Source organism: Dryas octopetala, chromosome 1, assembly GCF_963921425.1.
Source record: "Dryas octopetala chromosome 1, drDryOcto1.1, whole genome shotgun sequence".
Taxonomy (NCBI): domain Eukaryota; kingdom Viridiplantae; phylum Streptophyta; class Magnoliopsida; order Rosales; family Rosaceae; genus Dryas; species Dryas octopetala.
Window position 1 is genome coordinate 9,932,628 of NC_141366.1, and position 19,047 is coordinate 9,951,674.

A 19,047-nucleotide genomic window follows, 5' to 3' on the forward strand; every position below is an offset into this window, starting at 1 on the left:
ACCTCTTGACTTTCAACCAAGTTGATGGATTCTTTCCATTTGGGCCTTCATGTTGACTCCCCCGTTAATTTCAAACCTTCAAGTAGGGGTTGCATATGAGTTGCAACTCAAGTGGCATTAAGAAATCTCATACCCCATAGTCCTTGCACATCACTAGCCGAATCATATGATGAGCTAATTAGATTACTCTGTTCTTTTATATTTGTTGATGCATAGTACCCCAAATCATACTAAAGTCCATGAGGTTTATTTAGGAGACATGGCCTGTAATTCATTGGGCCAACCAAAGAAAGAAGACATTCCAAATTATAAAGGCACTTCAAAACTGTTTTCTCATAATCTTTGATGTATTTATACAAGAAGAGTGCAATGGTTATTTTTTGTGTGCTCATATTGTGCCAAGGTGCAACATAAACATATTTAAATCATTCGTGTTAGACACAAACGACATAATTAGTAAATGGGTTGTGTCAAATATGAAACACATAGATCCAAGTTAAATGTATTACGTTAACAATACACAACTTATTTTACACCTCTAAACAATAGCTTATAAAATATTTAAATTAACCCAAACACATGTTCTATTTGAATAGTGAAAGACTTAAAGTGACCTTCTTCAATTGTTCTAATCTTTAACATAAATATATAAAATAGTATCACTTAAATTAAATATTTGTGCATAATAATAACACAATATCACATACTAACATGATATTATATATCTACTTACATAACAAGTGTTCAATCATTAAAATTAAAAGTAAAAATTTATAATTTAAATATTAATAATTACACATGTATTATACCCTCAAACAAATGCATAACAACACATCGTCACATCAGCACTCCAATACAAGACATGCTCAAATGCCAATCAGTCCCACAGTTGCAACATGAGCTCATGAACATGCCAATAGGCTCAGAAGGGAATGGTGTCCCTTCGGTCACGTGACCTCACGAACTAGCTCCACGTCCCTTCTGCGTGCTTTGCTGGATGAAATGACCTTTCCGAAAATACCCTTACCTACATAGGCTGTCTTTTTCCTTGTACGTCACAGTGGTTTACGTGGGTATCCTTTTCTACTGGCAACTCCAGTGGCTTCTCGCCACGTGGAAGTCGTGAACATAAACCCTCAGGTAGTCAGAACTCTCAGTGCTCGAAACGTGTCGACATAACGATGGCCCCAGAACTCTCTGTCTTTCTCTCTCTAAAACACCACATTTCAAACTTTCTCTGTCCCTCCCTTTCAACTCTCACTCTCTCTCTAAATTTCTCTCTTAGGGTTCCTTTCAAGGTGAAGATTCATCTAAGCTTCAATGGGTAACTTTCAAATTAGCTTTCTATGAGTGTTCTTAAGAAATTTCAGTGTTAGATCGTTTGTTTTGTTGTTATTTTCTATGTATCCTCTGTTTGGCTGATGAGAAAAGTAGGCAAGAAAAAGAATTTTTTTTTTACCTCTGTGCTTTATGTTGTTCTGGACTATGTAGTAATTAGTGGTTCACTTAATTTAGAGCAGATAATGGAAAAAATTTAGAACTTTAGCTGTACTTATTATTTTTCTATATTTTTCTCAGCAACCAAATAGTGCATTAGGGGTTTGAATGTGGATAAGATTATAAGATTTGCATCTTTGGTTAATAATCACATATTTCTAAGCTTTACTTGTGAGAAACTTGAAGGCATGCAGTTGACAAGTGTTTGTTTATGTTGCATGATGACCCATGATATGTTTGTTTAAGCTGAATTTGTGCTTTGATATGATAAATTGATTTTTCTTCCTGTTCGTTTTCTTCTTTTAAAGGTTTGGGGGAATTATTGTCTGTGTTTCCTATGGCTTTTGGTTTGTGTTACATGCATGCATGTATCAAAAAGTATTATAAAAAAATTAGTCAAGAATGATGTTCACACACTTCGTTAGTGAAGGAACGGTGGCCTCAATAAGCAGGGCAGATTGGTTGTTCTGATCTCTGTGGGTCTAGCCTTGGCCTAGGCATGGGGGTAAGCATAAATTGCATAGATAAATGGAAACGGAGCTCTCGATTATTGGTGGAGAAACATACACCCCATTTTTTTCTGAGTTTTCCTTCATCAAATACCCGAAGTTCTCCCCAGCTTTTTTTAATAGTTTCTCCACATCAGTTTTCCAAAAGCTACAACACAGACAATCCCTTGGAAACAAGAGTTGGAGAGGTTGAAACAACTTGGTTCTGGTGAAAAAGTGATGGTTGAGAATTAAAGGCTTTTGCTCATTTATTTTTGTGTAAGAATTTGTTCTGAGCTTAGACTGGTTATGCTCTAACCAAAATCATGCATTATCCTTAAAAAAAGGAAAAATCATGAGATGATGCTGTAGAATAGAATGATTTTTCTTTCCCCTCCCAACGCAAGAGAATGAAAGAAGAGTTCTTTTGGCATTCTCTTTGTGTCAGTGCTTTTTATTCTTGTCTTGGAGAGGTCCTACATATTTTAATTCTTTTATTCAATTTTTCTTCTTTATCCAGAATTGTGATCAGGGAATAGTTAGGACAAGAAAGGTACTTCTCCCTAATTAACCATGGATCACTCAGAACAAACACTACAGCAGCAGCAGCAACAACAACAACACCACCAACAGCAATCTGCAGCGGGTGTCGTGGCTGGTGCAGGTCAGATGACATATGCTCCTCCTTCCTATCAAACTGCTCCCATGGTGGCTTCTGGAACTCCTTCTGTAGCCGTCCCTTCCCCAACGCATCCCCCCACCACTTTCTCTAATTCCCCACATCAGCTTGCCTACCAGCAAGCCCAGCACTTCCACCACCAACAGCAGCAGCAACAACAGCAGCAGCTTCAATTGTTCTGGGCCAACCAAGTGCAAGACATTGAGCAAACAAGTGACTTCAAGAATCACAGCCTTCCTCTTGCTAGGATTAAGAAAATAATGAAAGCTGATGAGGATGTCCGAATGATATCTGCTGAGGCTCCAGTGATATTTGCGAAGGCATGTGAAATATTCATCTTGGAGCTGACTTTGCGCTCATGGATTCACACAGAAGAGAACAAAAGGAGGACGTTACAGAAGAATGATATTGCAGCTGCTATTTCAAGGACTGATGTCTTTGATTTTTTGGTTGATATTATCCCAAGAGATGAGTTGAAAGAGGAGGGACTTGGGGTGACCAAGGCTACCATCCCAGTGGTTGGTTCCCCAGCAGATATTCCATATTATTATGTTCCACCACAGCATCCTGTGGGAGCTCCTGGGATGATCATGGGGAAGCCAGTGGATCAAGCAGCAATGTATGCTGCTCAACAGCCCCGGCCACCTATGGCCTTTGTGCCCTGGCCTCAGTCTCAACCTCAACTGCCGCAGCAGCAACAGCAACAAGAACAAAGCCAACAACAGCAGACAGACACTTAATGATTCTGGCCAAAGTATTCTTAAAGCTGTTGCCAGGCGTATCTTCTGATTGTTAGAGTTGAGTTTTAATAGTGTTGCATTAGATGACAATTGTGATGCTAAATCCTAGTGGATTGTGCCGTGAGCAGATGTTAGGTTGTATTATGTATGTGCTTATATTGCTTCTGATTTGGAAATTTACCTTATTATGTGTTATTATCTCGGCCCTTTCTTATTTGGCCTAGTGTGTTCTTGTACTAGTTGGGTCAAGAGAGCTTTAGAAGTTTGAAATTGACTGAATTTGATTGTTGGTATACTTTGGCTACTATGAATTCCTTTCCATTATTTGCCAACATAAGCAAACTTCTTTGCCCAAGTATATAATTGAGCACTAACTAGCTATTGGTCTAGTTATTGGTCCGAAGAGGTCTAAGTTCAAATCTCCCCTCGGCATGTCAAACAAGAAATTATGTAAATTGAGCAGAAAACTTGAGTAAGGCTAACAGTACTTCTTCGTGTTGTCCTTTGTCGGATGCTAATGCCATGATCTTACATCTGTGATCTGTCTTCTTATAGCGTAGGCATTGGCATTGCAAAGATTTGTTTGTTTGTTTGTTTTTTTTGTTTTTTTTGTTTTTTTTTTTCATATTATAAAATTGAGAAGGCTTCTCAACAATAGCCATGCAAAGCTATTCGCTTCACATCAGAGAAGAATTGGATGTAATGCTTTATTTTCGTCCTAGTGGTATGTCATGATAGCAACTCAGTCATAGCAGTGACAAAAAGGAACGTCATCTTGTATTCCATAATGGATAACGAAACCACACTGCACTGAAGCATGACTTACTAAAAGAAATGGAATCAGGTGAAGAGGTAGAGCTGAAAAGCCTGAAATACATGATATGGTCTATATACAATGTCATTATATCCATGAAGTAGACAAAGTGTGGGTGTTATAATTTTGCAAAATCAAATGTAAAAGCCACTTTATTCAAATGATTGGCTGTTATTATTTTCTCATAAAGAATAAAATTGTTATTAAATTTGTTTTAAATGTAGAAAATTAATATACTGTACCAAAAAAAAAATTAATGATATATTTTATTTATTATCCTTTGGAGAAGATTTTGGAAAAATTAGCAAAATTCCCTCTTTCAAAAACCAAAATGCATTGAACAGAACAGAAAGGAAATTAAACAACAATTTCTCGTCAAAAGAATCCCCAGAAAATATCATGACACGATAAATTCAGTTTTAATGAATAACGGTCAGCGTACGTGCACCGATTTCGCTCCCTCCCTCTCTCTCTCTGTCTTTCAAAACCGAAGAAGAAAAAACTTTCCCGCAATGCATTCTTTGATTTCTTTTCCTTTTCAATATCTTCCGCATTCAATTAGAAGCTCTCTCTTTGTTTTTTCAACTGATGAAACCCACCTGGGATTTTTTGCCAAACCCCATTTTTCAAACTTCAAAGGCTTCGGCTTTCTTGCTCTGTTTCTCTCCCTGTTTTTCTTAAAGCCATAAACCACCCCAGACAGCCATACCAATCCAAACCCCATTGTGGAAAATCAAATTCCGAGGGTTCTCTGAGTCCTCTATCAGTTTCATTGCTTATACAAAGCTCTTTTCAAGGTCATTCTTTTCCTCTACGGTACATTTTCCAATTCTGCTGCTCTGTTTTCTCTTTGGTATTTTTTCCTTAAACATTCTGTGATTGCATTTTTCTCGAGTAATGATTCTAGTTTAGTTTCGAATGTTATTGTATTTACCAGTATTTTCTTGTTTTTTGTTGGTGCTAGAATGTGAATATTGGTTCGTTATTATTTTTTGCAAAATTGTTGAATTAGCTGGTTTATGTGATAAATACCCTTTGTAAAATTCATTTCCAGTTGGGTGTTTCATTGTCGAAGACTCGAAATGATGGAGATTTGGCTTCTTCTGCCTTCTCACTCTAAAAAACTTTATTAATGGATTTCAATTTGCCTTCTTTTTCTGAAATCCATTTGGTTCTGAAACTTGGACATTTCTTGCAGTGTAAACAATGGCTAAGCAGAACACACCAAACAACCAAAAGCCACAAGAAGACTTTTCCCTCAAGGAGATCTCACCGAACATCACCGGCCGGAGGAACTCGACGGGCCCCATGACTGCCTTTGACCTTGTGGAGCACATGCAGTATTTGTATGTGAGGGTTGTGAAAGCCAGAGAGCTTCCATGTACCTGTCACCCTTATGTTGAACTGAAGCTTGGAAACTACAAGGGAAGCACAAGATACTTGGAGAAGAAGCCAAACCCGGAATGGAACCAAGTCTTTGCTTTCTCCAAAGAGAGAATTCAGGCTGTCAGTGTGGAGATTTTTGCGAAGGACAAGGCTGTTGTTGCAGCTGATCATGATCATGGAGTCATTGGTCGGTTTGTTTTCGTTGTTTCCGAGGCTCCCAAGAGAGTTCCGCCAGATAGTCCATTGGCGCCGCAATGGTATAGGCTAGAGGATCAAAATGGGGTTAGGATTAGAGGAGAATTAATGCTGTCCTTTTGGATAGGAACACAGGCAGATGAAGCTTTTTCTGATGCTTGGCACGCTGATGTAGCCGCCATAAGTGGTGATGGTGTTTCAAATACTCGTTCCAAAGTGTACCTTGCCCCTAGGCTTTGGTACCTTAGAGTCAATGTGATTGAAGCTCAGGATCTGGTTTTTAGAGCCAACAGTAACAGAAAAGAGGCACCAGAGTTTTTGGTGAAAGCAATTCTTGGGAATTTGGTTTTGAAGAGTAATGTGTCTCAAAACAAGACTGTAAATCCTGCATGGAATGAGGACTTGATGTTTGTTGCAGCAGAACCATTTGATGAGCCTTTGGTTGTGAGTGTGGAGGAGTTGAATAACAAAATGGATGAATGCTGTTTAGGGAGGTGTGTGATTCCTTTAGAGAGTGTGGAGAAAAGGATAGATGATGCTCCACTTGCTAATAAATGGTACAATCTTGGGATGATTGAAGTGGTGGAGGGTCAGCAGAAGGAGGTGAAGTTTGCTAGTAAGATCCACATGAGGATCAGTTTGGATGGTGGATACCATGTTCTTGATGAACCTACTCACTATACCAGTGATCTTAGGCCAACAGCAAAGATATTGTGGAGACCTCCCATTGGGGTTTTGGAACTGGGAATCTTGAATGCCACTGGACTATCACCAATGAAGCCTAAGAATCGCGTTGATGCTTATTGCGTGGCGAAATATGGGACAAAGTGGGTGAGAACAAGGACAGTTGTTAATAGTTTGGCTCCAAAGTGGAATGAACAATATACTTGGGAAGTCTATGATCCATGTACAGTCCTTACTGTTGGAGTTTTTGAAAATGGTAATTTGCAATGCGGGGATAAGCCGGGTATGGATTTAAGTATTGGGAAGGTAAGGATTCGATTATCTACTCTTGAAACCGATAGGATTTACACGAATTCTTATCCGCTTGTGGTTCTACAACCTTCTGGGGTGAAGAAGATGGGTGAAATCCAATTGGCTGTGAGATTTTCATGTCCATCTATGCTTAACATGCTGCATACATACTCACAGCCTCTGCTGCCCAAAATGCATTACATTCTCCCACTATCTGTATACCAGCTTGCTAGTCTGAGGCACCAAGCTGCTTTCACTATCTCGTTGAGGTTGAGCCGTGCGGAGCCACCATTAAGGAAAGAGGTTGTAGATTATATGTTGGATGCAACTGCACATCTATGGAGCCTCAGAAGAGGCAGAGCCAATTTCGACCGGATTGTCAAACTGTTTGATGGTTTCCTTGTTGTTTTCAAATGGTTTGATCAGATCCGAAAATGGACTAATCCAATTAATACTGTGGTTGCTCACATTGCATTCATTTTTGTGCTTTTGTTCCCCGGTATGATACTTCCCACAATGTTTTTCTACTTTACCGGGGTAGGGCTTTGGCGTTACAGGAAGAGGCCTAGACAGATTACTCACATAGATACTGCATTGTCTCATGCCTATACTGTCAATTCAGATGATTTGGAAGAAGAGTTTGATCCATTTCCATCAAAAAGGAACGTTGAAGCACTGAGGAGAAGATATGACATACTTCGAAGCGTTGCGGGGAGGATTCAGACAGTGCTTGGTGACATAGCAACACAAGGGGAGAGGGTGCAGTCTTTGCTAAGCTGGAGGGATCCAAGAGCTACAGCTCTATTTGTGCTCTTCTGTTTCATTGTTGGGATAGCAGTTTATGTTGTTCCTTTTCGGATTCTAGCTCTTTTTGCAGGTTTGTATGTGCTAAGGCACCCAAGTTTTCGTATTGACATCCCTTCATTACCCCAAAACTTCCTCAGGAGGATGCCAGCAAGATCAGATAGCATGTTATGATCAGGAGATGTTAGGAGAATATATCGTTTTTATTTTCTATTCTTATGTGGAAGTATTTGGATTCTCTCATTGTCTTGACAACTCTTCTGTTAAAAATCCAAGGTGAGACCCATCTTCAAATTATCTAAGAGTTTGAACCAAGCTTGAGCTAGCATTATCTGTGTTCAGGTAATCTTGGTCTCAAGCTTTGTTGTAGATTTTGGTTGAACTTGAGTTTGCTGAGTTTATAACATTTTGAAGTTTTATCTATGGACCAACTCGAGCATTCGATGGGCTGAAAGAGTCCCAAGGTTGGCTGGACCTGGCCTAGTTTGATTCTAGTTGCTTAACCTTTTAAATTTATTACCACAAAAGTGCAACTTTAAGCAGACTAAATATTTATCATGTTAATTTTAAACAAGAGGAATTAAGCTCATTATGGCGAAGAGATTTGTTAATTTTTTATGTATCTAAGATATATTTGGTAGCATTCACATTGTTCTCTCTCTCTCTCCCATCAAAACGAAGATATATTCATGTCACATATCATTGCGCAAAAGAAAAATATCACATTGTTTTTTTCTGGTACGCACATGCCTTCATATCTTCACATCAATATAGCAAACGTATTCATTTTGTAGTTGGATACACATTGATTTTGCTGTTATTTTTTCTAATTTAATCACCATGAAGATCCTCGCCAATTAAAATCAACAATGTAAGGAAAACTTTCTGGATTTACTCTATTCAAAATAAGTAATAAAAGCTAATTATTTAATTTATTTCTACTCAGGACTTCCCAACTTACTAGCTCCTTATGTATCTGGCCTGTGAACAAAGCATCAACTGACTTACGCAAAACCTTGTTTCTTCGACCTTAAGAGATTTTTTTTTTTTTTGTTAATCCTGATAGTACGTCAATTGAAACACATAAACTCAACCATCTATATATTGCTCCAATAATCATTATTTGGAACAAAAATTGCACTTTAGTTTGGAATTCTCAACCCATTTGTATGGGTGTGTGATTAAAGGCTCTTATAATTCTCATCCATTTATATGAGCACAATTGTTATGAACCGAGTTAATTACACTTACACCCCCTGAGGTTTATTGTCTTTTCACATACACCCCCTGGGGTTTCAATAATTACACATACACCCCCTGAGGTTTCAAAACTATTGCATATAACCCCCTACAAGAGAAAAAAATAAATTAAAAAAAAAAGAAAATATTTGTATTGAGGTTGAACCTTACACCTTGAGTAATCTTATTAGGTCATTTTATCCCTTAGTATGCCTTTTTGCATAATTTCTCATCATTTTTTGTCTCACTATAGGGGGTTATATGCAACAGTTTTGAAACCTCAGGGGGTGTATGTGTAATTATTGAAACCCCAGGGGGTGTATGTGAAAAGACGATAAACCTCAGGGGGTGTAAGTGTAATTAACTCGTTATGAACCCATTTAACAAATAATACAAATTAATGAAATGGGGTCATTCAAATCTTCACCGGCTAAATGCTATTGAAATTCTCAACCAATATGCATGCGTGTAATGGAACTCATGTAACAAAAAATCAAAAGCGAAACAAGATAATTCAAATTTTGACCGCATGTAGCCAAATGTCTTTGAAGTTTTGACCGCATGCGAACATTTGTTCGCATGCGGCTAAATATTCTTGTAATTTTCATGCGCAATTGTCATGAATTCGTTTTATCTTGACCTTAGATATGACTAAATTCTTTCTATCGTAACGTTTTCCAATAATAAATTTAATTCTCCAATAGTAAATTTAATTCCTAAGAGGATAATTAATCAATTTCCCAAGCAAACAAGATCACAATGTAAATCAGTTTTGCAATTACCAATTGGATCCCATAGACCAAGCACAAAACTTTGGCTATGAACAGTAAAACCATCATCATCAACAAAGAGATGTCTTTATTTGAAATTGATTCTTGTATGCATTACCACAAAATCTGCTGATGAACCTTGGTAATTTCATACACCCACTTTTCCCCTTTCCATTTGACAATCACGAAAGTAATCTTAACCCTAACCCTAATTAAGAAAACCACTGAATTAATCCATCTCCATTTTGAATTTTGATTTAGAATTAATTTCCACCTTTCAGTCTGCATCAACGCCTTCAAAAGCCCAAGCGTACTCTTCGCGAAGCGCCTGCTCTTCTTCGGGCGTGAAATCGCTCACGACCCCAAACAACGTCCTGACGTGCTCGACGCTCTTGTTATGGATCCGATCGGCGACGGTCTGGTTCAGCAAGTCGAGCAAATCTTTGACGTTCAAGTAATCGGCGGCGAGGACGAGCTCCAAGATGCACTTGGTGGTCAAGTCCTTGACGAAGTCGGCGTAGAACTTCTTGAGCTCCTTCTTGGCGGCTTCCTCGTGCTCGGACTTGGGCTTGAGCTCCAGGGTCTTGCTGCAGAAGTTGATGATCTTGACGAGCTCGGAGCTGTCGACGTTGGGGATCGGCATCACCATCTCGCGCGAAACGCTCTCGTCGCCGAAGATGGCCTTGACGGTCTGGAACTCCATCGCAACGTCCTCCACCACCTCGAAGACCTCGCCGTCAGAAGTCCTGAGCGAGATCTTCATCTTCTTCTCCTCGTCGAGAACCGCCGTCTCAGCCAGAACAGTCTCTTCTTCGGTCGCCATTGTCGTCTGGTGAGAGAGGCACGAAGGAGGGTTGATTAGTGTTTGGTAGAGAAGAAAATAGTGGAATTTATAGGGGGAGGGATTTGGTGGCTTTACTTTGATGCGAAGTTAGGGTTTGACAGATGTCCAAATTGTGCGTTTTATTTGAGTCCGATTCAAACAAGGCAATATATATGGATGGGCACGCATTGCATTGCGTTGCGTTGCATGCTCCTATCGCGCGCCTTCAAACTTTTGAAAAAAAAAAAATTAATATAAATTGTAGAATATTAATACCGCACAACATCATTTGAATATGAGTTTATTATTATTTTTGTACTTAATTGATTATATTACTTTAAAAAAAAAAAAAAAGTTAAGACTGAGTTTATTTGAACTCAATTATTTTGTATCTTATTCTTAGCTCAACTTTGTGTATGTAATTTTTCCCCCACATTTATACTTGCAAAAAAAATACAACAATTGATAATTTATTCTTGTAGTTTCCTTTGTTTTAAGGATCATACCTCTTCAAAGTCCAAATTCTTAAATAAACCCCTCTATTAAATCAAATAAGAAAATTAATATTTAAAAACTAGGTATAAATTAAATATCAAAGACAATTGATGATGATGATGATTAATTAGTGCAACAAATGTGTAAAACATAGTTTCAACAATAATTTTTTAACATGCTCATCATAATCAATAAACTCTAATTGTAAATATCTATATGAATTCACAAAACTCTTATGAATATATTTTGGGTGTAGTGTCCAAAGAATGTGTCATACCATTCATATATACTAATTTTATGAAAATTTAATATATATATGTATATGTATACAACTTAACAATTTCATACAATTTTTTTAATAATGGGAAGAGTTAAAATAAAAAAACTTTTAGACATGCACTATTGAAATTATTTGGTGAGAATTAAACATTTATGTTTCGGCTTCCGCAAGCATAGAATCTTATCTACGTCCATCCATGTATCCATGCGAGCAAAACAATGGGGTAAAACTAAGAGACAAGGATAGTAAATTTTTTTATTACTCTCACAAAGTATGACTTTACTTTTTACCAAAATATTTACCTTTAAAACTACGCCTCAGTTCTAGCTCACAATGTATATAGTTGTACATATATTATGTTTGTATATTAATAATACATTTTAATTTACAAATTGGCATTACATGCAATTTCATTTGGTGAATTATTCATAGTGTAAAGTCTCATATTTATAACAGATTTTTTTTGGATAATATATACAAGATTGTTTAGTTCTAGTACAGTACTATACATGCATATATATATATATATATATATATATAACTAAAGGGAGAACATAATGAGAGAGAATAAGGAGAATAATCAAACAAAGTTGGATATAATGTAGGTACTACTTTTTCTGCTAGAGAATGTAGCTACTATGTGGTGCATTGCATGTATATATGTAGCTACTATATTAATGATCATTTGTTATATATGGATATGTTTTGTAAGTAACTCATACAATAATGGTCATCGGATAGGCATGTAGAACAATCATGCATCATGGGTTTACTAATGAAATCTTCTGCCCTCTAACACTAGAATGAACAAAAGAATTACATTGATCAATTCCCAACCATTAATCCAATAATAAACTATTTATCTTTGTTTATGAATAGTATATAAACAAAATATTTTAAAATACGTATGCAACAAACTCTATATATCTCTCTACATTATTGATTTTATTTTTTAAAATTTAACTGTTTTAATTGTTTAGTTTTATCGTTTTACTATTTTTATTTTATTTGAAAAAACTTGAAATAGACTAGTGTTAATGTAATGGAAAAACTATCTAAAGTATAATATGATTAAAAAGAGTTTTTATTTAACAAAAAAATTCAATCCTTGGCCATCAAGTAAAGGAAACTTAATACTTTAGAGAGATTTTCCGTGAGTTAAGAAACCACTGCTTTTTTTGGCAATCAGTTTTGTTTTTTTTTTTTCCCAATCCAGTAAACTCTCCCAAAAACAGAAGACAAACCATACCCCAACCTCAGTTCCCAAAATTTCACTTTGGGCTCCATCACACTAAGCACTTCCCTCACACGAAACCCAAACTAAAGAGGAATGGGTTGGCCGGACTCGTATGAGACTGTACATTCTACCCATGACAAAAAGAAAGACCAACCTAAGGAAGAGGGCAGTTATCTCTTCTATTCATCACAACACCTGTTGAAGGAGAGGATATCACAATAAGAAATTGCTTTCGTTCACTCCAATATGTTGCCTTAGTCACCAGGAAGGAGAGGAAAGAGTGAGCACAGCAAGAGTGAAAAACACTAAAGAGGGAATTGCTGTATTCTTTAAGAAACAGTTTAAATATGACATTTTATTTCCCATGATGAATATATCATAAAATATATAGTAATTAGAAAGGGAGCCTTGGTCACCCATCATACTTACAATCCTTTGATCCCACCTAAATATATAAAATAATAATCCATATATTGAACTTCCAACATTCAGATTGGTCATATATGTAAACGAAAAGAGAGAAAAAAAATAGAGAATCTTGTTCAAACTGTGATCGAGAACATTTCGTTCATGATTAATATATCCAATGCAAAAAACTTCTTCAGACATTACAAAACTTAGAATGGATATTCCACTCTTGGATTAAATGACTATTCTATAAAAATGATACAATTGGCATTTTCACCAAACTATCTCCGACTTGAATCCAGAAAGCTCTGTAATGCATATGCGGAGTTGAGAAGCACAAAGGTTGATAAGAGATGGGAGAGAATTATTCAGCAGATTTTTCTCTTTTCCTCTTCTTACTCCTTTTTTTCAATAAACCTTTCTCTGCCAGTGTCTTTAGTTTTTGTTTTTTCCGTTCTTTTTGTTTCTCTTCAAAGCCGTCATCCACCATCTTCATCGTTGCAACACGCCTGGCCTTGTAAATCTGCATAATGAAGGTGAAATACATGAGCAAACATTTCCAAAACTATATATGGACGTGGATGAATAATTTTCCTTCAAGCTTCCAAGCTATAGCTGGTACATATATTTACACATATGACAGAGTTATTCTGGAAAAACCAATAGAACTAATACCTTTGTAATATCAGCAAGAACCTCGTTCTCCTTGCATTCAAATTTCTCCATTTTTTTCCCAACTTCTTCTTCAATTTTATGAATGAGCTTTACATCGTTCTGCAAAACAAAAAAATCTCCCTTATTAATCAAAACAAATAATGTTTATTCTTTTTCAAATAAAAGAAAAAAAAAATAGAAACCCCATGTTCCTGACAGTTCTCAATAGCTAGAAATATGAACTGCGAGTCATTGACCACCCAAAGATTTCGTTTGGTATGGAGGAAAGTATGAGAGATATTACTTAGCTACAAGTTGCTAAATTTAACCTATTTCACAATAACCAAGTCTGCTACTAACTTGGGTAACAATGCTGATAGCTAAACCTCCTCTGCCTGCTCTGGCAGTACGCCCCACGCGGTGAATATAATCCCTTGGATACCTGCAAGTAGGATGGCCATTAATTTCTATTTGAACTACATTTTCTATAGAAAGTAACAATAATAAAATTCATTGACGAGTAAAACCTTGGAATATCATAATTGATTACTAGGTCAACTGTAGGAATGTCCAAACCACGACTGGCAACGTCAGTTGCCAGCAATACAGAAACCTGTCCGGATTTGAATTGATGTAATGCAGCAAGTCTTAGAGACTGGGATTTGAATGAATGCAAGGCTGACACTTGTTGATCAAGCTCCTCCAGTAACAAACTCAAAAGGTGACAACTTCTGCTTACACAACATGAAATCATACATGGTTAATTGATTAGCCATCCAACAAAAGGGCCAGCCATGCAACTATAAGATATACATTAGAACAGTCTGAGAAAATTCAGACCACGATCTTAAAAGAGTGAATACCTGCAGGTTGAGACAAATATGATGGCGGAGCGAACACCCATATCTTCAAGTTTCGACAAAATGTGTACCAGATAAACATCCTTCACATTATGGGATATAAAAACATATTGCTGGTCAAGAGTGTCAACTGTCTTGAAACCTTCGTATTCCTCGTAGAAGTATGCCTTATTTGCAGAAAGTTCAATCAGCGATTGGAGGTCACTAGTCATTGTTGCAGAAAACAACAGAGTTTGCCGACTCTTTGGCAAGCACTGAAACACCACTCTCAGCTCCTCTTCAAAGCCAACATCCAATACTCTATCTGCTTCATCCAGAACTAGGAACTGAAACAAAATGAAAGAAACCTATAAGTACTGAGTTCAGGGTGAATATGACAAATAAAAATACCTTATGCTATTAAAAACACCCACATCAACATGATCAATCCCTATATCATCACTAATTGAATTTGCATATTTCCTTAATTTCTTAAAACACCATAATCAAAAACTGTCCTAACATAACATGATTCAATTCATTTCATTTCGAAATAACCACATTGCAAGCTTATATCACATGAAAAAATAGTTCACCAAATTACAAACAAAAGCTTGAAAATACTCAAAAATAAAAATGAAAGAGACCCAAAACCTTGGTATTGGAGAACACATTCGGAATATCCGGATTCTGTTCAATCAAAACCTTAATCCTCCCCGGGGTGGCGATCACCACGTGCGGTCTAGCCATCAAGCTCTGAGCTTGGGTCAACATATCCATGCCCCCAACAACCACAGAGCACCGCAAGTGCAGTGACGACCCCAGAGCCCGAAACTGCTCGGCCAGCTGGTACGCCAGCTCCCGAGTCGGCGTGATCACCAATGCGAAAACCCCGTAAGGGTTCTCGGCGAGCCGCTGCAGTATCGGCAGCGCAAACGCCGCCGTTTTGCCGCTCCCGGTCTGGGCCAGGCCCAACACGTCCCGGCCCTCCAGTATTTTGGGAACGCAGTGGGTCTGGACGGCCGTGGGCTTCCGCATACCGAGCTCGGTGCATGTCCGTACGACCCAGTCGGCGAGCCCGAGGTCGGCGAATGCGGCGGCGGAGTTGGCGTTAGGGTTTGTTGCTTTTTCGATTTGGGGTTCGGCAGTGGAGGGGTCAGGGGTTGCGGTTGGACCGGGTTCAGGGTTTTGGGAGGGTTTAGGGGCTTTGGGCCTAGACGGTTTGAAGAGAGGGAAGCTTTGGTCGACTCTGTTTTCTTCTTCGTCCATTTTTTCGTTTTGGGTTCACTGAAAATTGAAGGCTTTAACCTTTTAAACTACAAAGTTTTAACCTTTAAACTACAAAGTTTACACGGTCAAAAAAATACACTACAAAGTTTTAACCTTGGGTGTGGAAGAACGACACCGTTTCGGCTGCTGTATGAGTCTATACACGTTGATCATTAGCGCCAAAATTAAAGTAATTAATTAAGAATTGATTTTTTTAATTAAAAAAACAATTTTTTTGGACCACAATCTGTCAATCTGTGATTTTGTGACCATTTCCCACTTGTTTTTCCCAAGAGTTGCAGAGTGAGAAGCGAAGAAGTCAAATCAGAGAGAGATGGAGTCACCGTTCAAGGTTGATGTAGTGAAAGGGAAGGTGGCTCTGATAACTGGAGGTGGGTCAGGAATTGGGTTCGAAATTTCAACCCAATTTGGCAAACATGGAGCCTCCATTGCCATTATGGGTAGACGCAAGCAAGTCCTTGACGCTGCCGTCTCCGCTCTTAATTCTCTTGGAATTCAGGTACCTTACTTATTTCAAGCTCTTGCGGCCTTGCCTTTTGTATTTGCTCATCTGGGTTCTTTTACTCCCTGTCTGGGCTTGTTTGGTTGTTCAGAAACTTGAGGAAAGTGGAATAAACATAATTCTGTTCTTGCCCATTTTGGGTTTTTCTTATTGTATTGTTTTTGATCAATCAGGGGTGCTATTTGGGTAATCGGTGATTAGAAAAGTGAGGAAATAATTGAATTTCTGACAATCTTTTTCATGTATGCTTTAGTTTCCCATCTGGCTTCTCTTTTTTGTTTCTGTTTTACTGAAGTATGAGCTTGTTTGGCTGCTGAGAAAATTAGGGGATTAAAAATGGAAATGTTTCTGTTTTGGCCCATTGTTTTTTACCTTTCAAGAAGAAAAAAATAAAATAAAATTAATTGTGGTTCTGTTTGGTTGATGAAAAAAGCTAGGCAAGTAGGTGAATTTCTGAACTGTGTAAGTTATTGTAGTTGTAATGAGCCTGGGGATAAATATTCCCTCAATTGATGAAATTAATAATTCGAAGTTATACATCAAAGGTCTGCAAATCAACCAAAGCAGAGCATGTGTTCACTTTGGACGGGTATCTCTGCTAAAGTCTGAGGCTCTTTTGTTACGTACACAAAATGCATTATGATATATGAAATTAAAAGTCAAAGCCTATCAGCAACTCAAGGATGTAGGTAATAGATTTTTTTTTTTTTGGTCGAGGTGGACCACTGTGGTTTCATTCACTGGCATCAACTGGCTCAAATTCCAACTGTGGGAGTAGTGGTTTGGTGTTTAGTCCCTTAGTTCAATTGAAATTGGCTTGCTTAATTTACTATGGATGCTACAACTTGTTCATCAATGTTACACACTGTTCCAGTAAGCCTGCTAAGGGTCCATTTAAAAGTTAAGCATTTTCAATCACATAGTTTGGCTGCTTTCAGGCATTTGTCTATATGCTGATTTACTTGCGACATGCAGACAATTTATCTGGCTTGGAATTAGTTGGTTATATAGCTCAAGATAATATGTTTTCCTATCTTTTTTTGTTTCCTTTGTTTCAGGCTGTTGGCTTTGAGGGGGATGTTCGGAAACAGGAAGATGCAAAAAGAGTGGTGGAATCAACTTTCCAGCATTTTGGTAGGCTTGACATACTTGTGAATGCTGCAGCTGGAAATTTTCTTGCATCAGCAGAGGATCTATCCCCTAATGGATTTCGAACAGGTTGGATGTTGTAACATTCTTTGTAATATGTTTGCACATATGAAATTGTTGTATACACATGATAAGATTTTGACCAAAAAACAATTGATTTTATTTCTTCCCTGCAGTTATGGATATTGATTCTGTTGGTACATTCACAATGTGCTACGAAGCACTCAAGTATCTTAAAAAAGGAGGACCAGGAAGGAGCTCATCTGGTGGTGGAACAATATTGAACATCAGTGCAACTTTACATTATACAGCTTCTTGGTATCAAATCCATGTATCAGCAGCCAAGGTTTGTTTGATAGGTTTTCAGTTTCTATATATCTTATTTTTGTGATAAGTTTATTTGAAGTGTTCCTTTCCAACAGGCAGCTATTGATGCCACTACAAGAAACTTGGCATTGGAGTGGGGAACTGACTATGATATTAGGGTCAATGGAATTGCACCAGGCCCCATTGGTGATACACCTGGCATGAGTAAACTTGCACCTAAGGAGATAAATAGCAAAACTAGAGAATACATGCCTTTGTATAAACTAGGGGACAAATGGGATATTGCTATGGCTGCTCTCTACCTTACTTCAGATGCAGGTTGGCCACCTTCTTCACTTGTGAAATTTTATATTCTTGTATTGCAACTTGTAATTAGCAATGTCAGTACATCTTGGATAATAGTAAATTTTCATGTCCAAACCAATAAAAAAAAAAAGTATAAATACCAGTGTTGTGTTGTGACTGATCAATTAAGAAAGAGCCCTCTCCTTGATTATCAAACTGCGGGAGTCCACCCTTTTCCATATAAGATATCATGTTCCAGGACTATTGGCGCACATTGTCTCTTGATGCTTCAGCTATTCAGAGTCCATCATGGTCCTATTATGTGTTTCAGTGCAATGAAGCATTCATGCGTAGTTTATACTTTTAGTCAATAGGAAAAACTAGAAAATGATGAAAAACAAATTGTTGAACTGGTCTTGGTGCTTTTGTGTACAGGTTTTGTGACCCTCTCTTTTCCTTTTTATTTTTTTTTATTATTATTTTTTTTTCAGTGGAAACTTATTTATCATTTTAAATTTTGTAGGGAAATTCATCAATGGAGCTGTCATAATAGTTGACGGAGGACTTTGGCTGAGCCGGCCTCGCCATCTGCCAAAAGATGCAGTGAAGCAGCTTTCACGATCAGTAGAAAAGAGATCTAGAAATGCACCAGTAGGGGTTCCAAGCAGCAAGTTGTAAGGCATAGAATAAACATATGACTATTTCTTACGATTATCACCCCCTACACTGTTGAAAAGTAATTAGCTATGTATAAGTATTCCAAGAGAGGAATCCATTTCCTTTAATTGTTGAATAAAATCAAACAGATTCAAACTTTTGAGAAGACCTTGATAATAGTTAAATTCATCGGCAAAGTCTCCCCTATCTGTTGCTGTAGAGAGAGAAAATTACAATATCACAGGGTGTGGAATAATTATTGCATTGCAATTGTATGTCAGCATGCCTATTATTTGTGTCATACCTTAATATTTTGGTAAAGGTAGTAATGAAATCTTCATGACCTTATTAGTTGATTTTGTCATCACTTTAACCTGGCTCAAGCCAGCAAAATTCAAGTTCTGTTGGGTTATGGTTTATCATGAAAGTGCTGTGACTTGAAGTTTGAGTTGAGTCTTGATTGTGTTGAAAAAAAATGGTAAAGTTTAAACTGGTCCATCAGAAGCTGAAAATT

The 19,047-nt window shown here is 37.5% G+C and overlaps 4 protein-coding genes and 1 pseudogene across 7 annotated transcripts; 3 read left to right on the forward strand and 2 right to left on the reverse strand.

The window, feature by feature from the left end:
• Nucleotides 1-1,180: 1,180 nt before the first annotated feature.
• On the forward strand, nucleotides 1,181-3,697 carry NF-YC2 (nuclear factor Y, subunit C2). Of its 3 annotated transcripts, none has more exons than XM_086236746.1 (2): nucleotides 1,181-1,324; nucleotides 2,506-3,697. In XM_086236746.1, exon 2 carries the CDS (start codon nucleotides 2,559-2,561, stop codon nucleotides 3,402-3,404), a length of 846 nt encoding a protein of 281 aa, XP_086092872.1. In that variant the 5' UTR covers nucleotides 1,181-1,324; nucleotides 2,506-2,558; the 3' UTR covers nucleotides 3,405-3,697. The 3 variants fall into 3 exon arrangements, with proteins under 3 accessions (XP_086092872.1, XP_086092888.1, XP_086092880.1); XM_086236762.1 differs by having other exon boundaries at nucleotides 1,181-1,298; XM_086236754.1 differs by lacking the exon at nucleotides 1,181-1,324 and adding an exon at nucleotides 1,351-2,264.
• A 1,727-nt stretch (nucleotides 3,698-5,424) lies between these two features.
• On the forward strand, nucleotides 5,425-7,752 carry LOC147297595 (FT-interacting protein 3-like). Its single transcript, XM_086236734.1, has one exon. It carries the CDS (start codon nucleotides 5,425-5,427, stop codon nucleotides 7,750-7,752), a length of 2,328 nt encoding a protein of 775 aa, XP_086092860.1.
• A 1,976-nt stretch (nucleotides 7,753-9,728) lies between these two features.
• On the reverse strand, nucleotides 9,729-10,490 carry LOC147297596 (SKP1-like protein 1A pseudogene; annotated as a pseudogene).
• A 2,405-nt stretch (nucleotides 10,491-12,895) lies between these two features.
• RH36 (RNA helicase 36) lies at nucleotides 12,896-15,592 on the reverse strand. Of its 2 annotated transcripts, none has more exons than XM_086256247.1 (6): nucleotides 14,978-15,592; nucleotides 14,348-14,670; nucleotides 14,012-14,215; nucleotides 13,845-13,926; nucleotides 13,506-13,604; nucleotides 12,896-13,353 (listed from the first exon to the last, which is right to left on the reverse strand). In XM_086256247.1, the coding sequence occupies exons 1-6, from the start codon at nucleotides 15,590-15,592 to the stop codon at nucleotides 13,195-13,197; spliced, it is 1,482 nt and encodes a 493-aa protein (XP_086112373.1). In that variant the 3' UTR covers nucleotides 12,896-13,194. The 2 variants fall into 2 exon arrangements, 1 of the variants encoding a protein (XP_086112373.1); XR_015124191.1 differs by having other exon boundaries at nucleotides 13,215-13,353; nucleotides 13,814-13,926.
• A 272-nt stretch (nucleotides 15,593-15,864) lies between these two features.
• Nucleotides 15,865-18,699, forward strand: SDRB (short-chain dehydrogenase-reductase B). The gene is made up of 5 exons (XM_086247029.1): nucleotides 15,865-16,112; nucleotides 17,174-17,333; nucleotides 17,441-17,610; nucleotides 17,687-17,909; nucleotides 18,400-18,699. The coding sequence occupies exons 1-5, from the start codon at nucleotides 15,927-15,929 to the stop codon at nucleotides 18,552-18,554; spliced, it is 894 nt and encodes a 297-aa protein (XP_086103155.1). The 5' UTR covers nucleotides 15,865-15,926; the 3' UTR covers nucleotides 18,555-18,699.
• Nucleotides 18,700-19,047: the final 348 nt, after the last annotated feature.

Coding starts and splice junctions, on each gene's coding strand:
- SDRB (XM_086247029.1), top strand. CDS start 15,927: ATGGAGTCACCGTTCAAGGTTGATGTAGTGAAAGGGAAGGTGGCTCTG. Junction 17,334..17,440: donor CCCTAATGGATTTCGAACAG/GTTGGATGTTGT, acceptor TCTTCCCTGCAG/TTATGGATATTGATTCTGTT. Junction 17,611..17,686: donor TCCATGTATCAGCAGCCAAG/GTTTGTTTGATA, acceptor CCTTTCCAACAG/GCAGCTATTGATGCCACTAC.
- RH36 (XM_086256247.1), bottom strand. CDS start 15,592: ATGGACGAAGAAGAAAACAGAGTCGACCAAAGCTTCCCTCTCTTCAAA. Junction 14,216..14,347: donor ATATTTGTCTCAACCTGCAG/GTATTCACTCTT, acceptor TTGTGTAAGCAG/AAGTTGTCACCTTTTGAGTT. Junction 13,354..13,505: donor TTCTTGCTGATATTACAAAG/GTATTAGTTCTA, acceptor TTCATTATGCAG/ATTTACAAGGCCAGGCGTGT.
- LOC147297595 (XM_086236734.1), top strand. CDS start 5,425: ATGGCTAAGCAGAACACACCAAACAACCAAAAGCCACAAGAAGACTTT.
- NF-YC2 (XM_086236746.1), top strand. CDS start 2,559: ATGGATCACTCAGAACAAACACTACAGCAGCAGCAGCAACAACAACAA.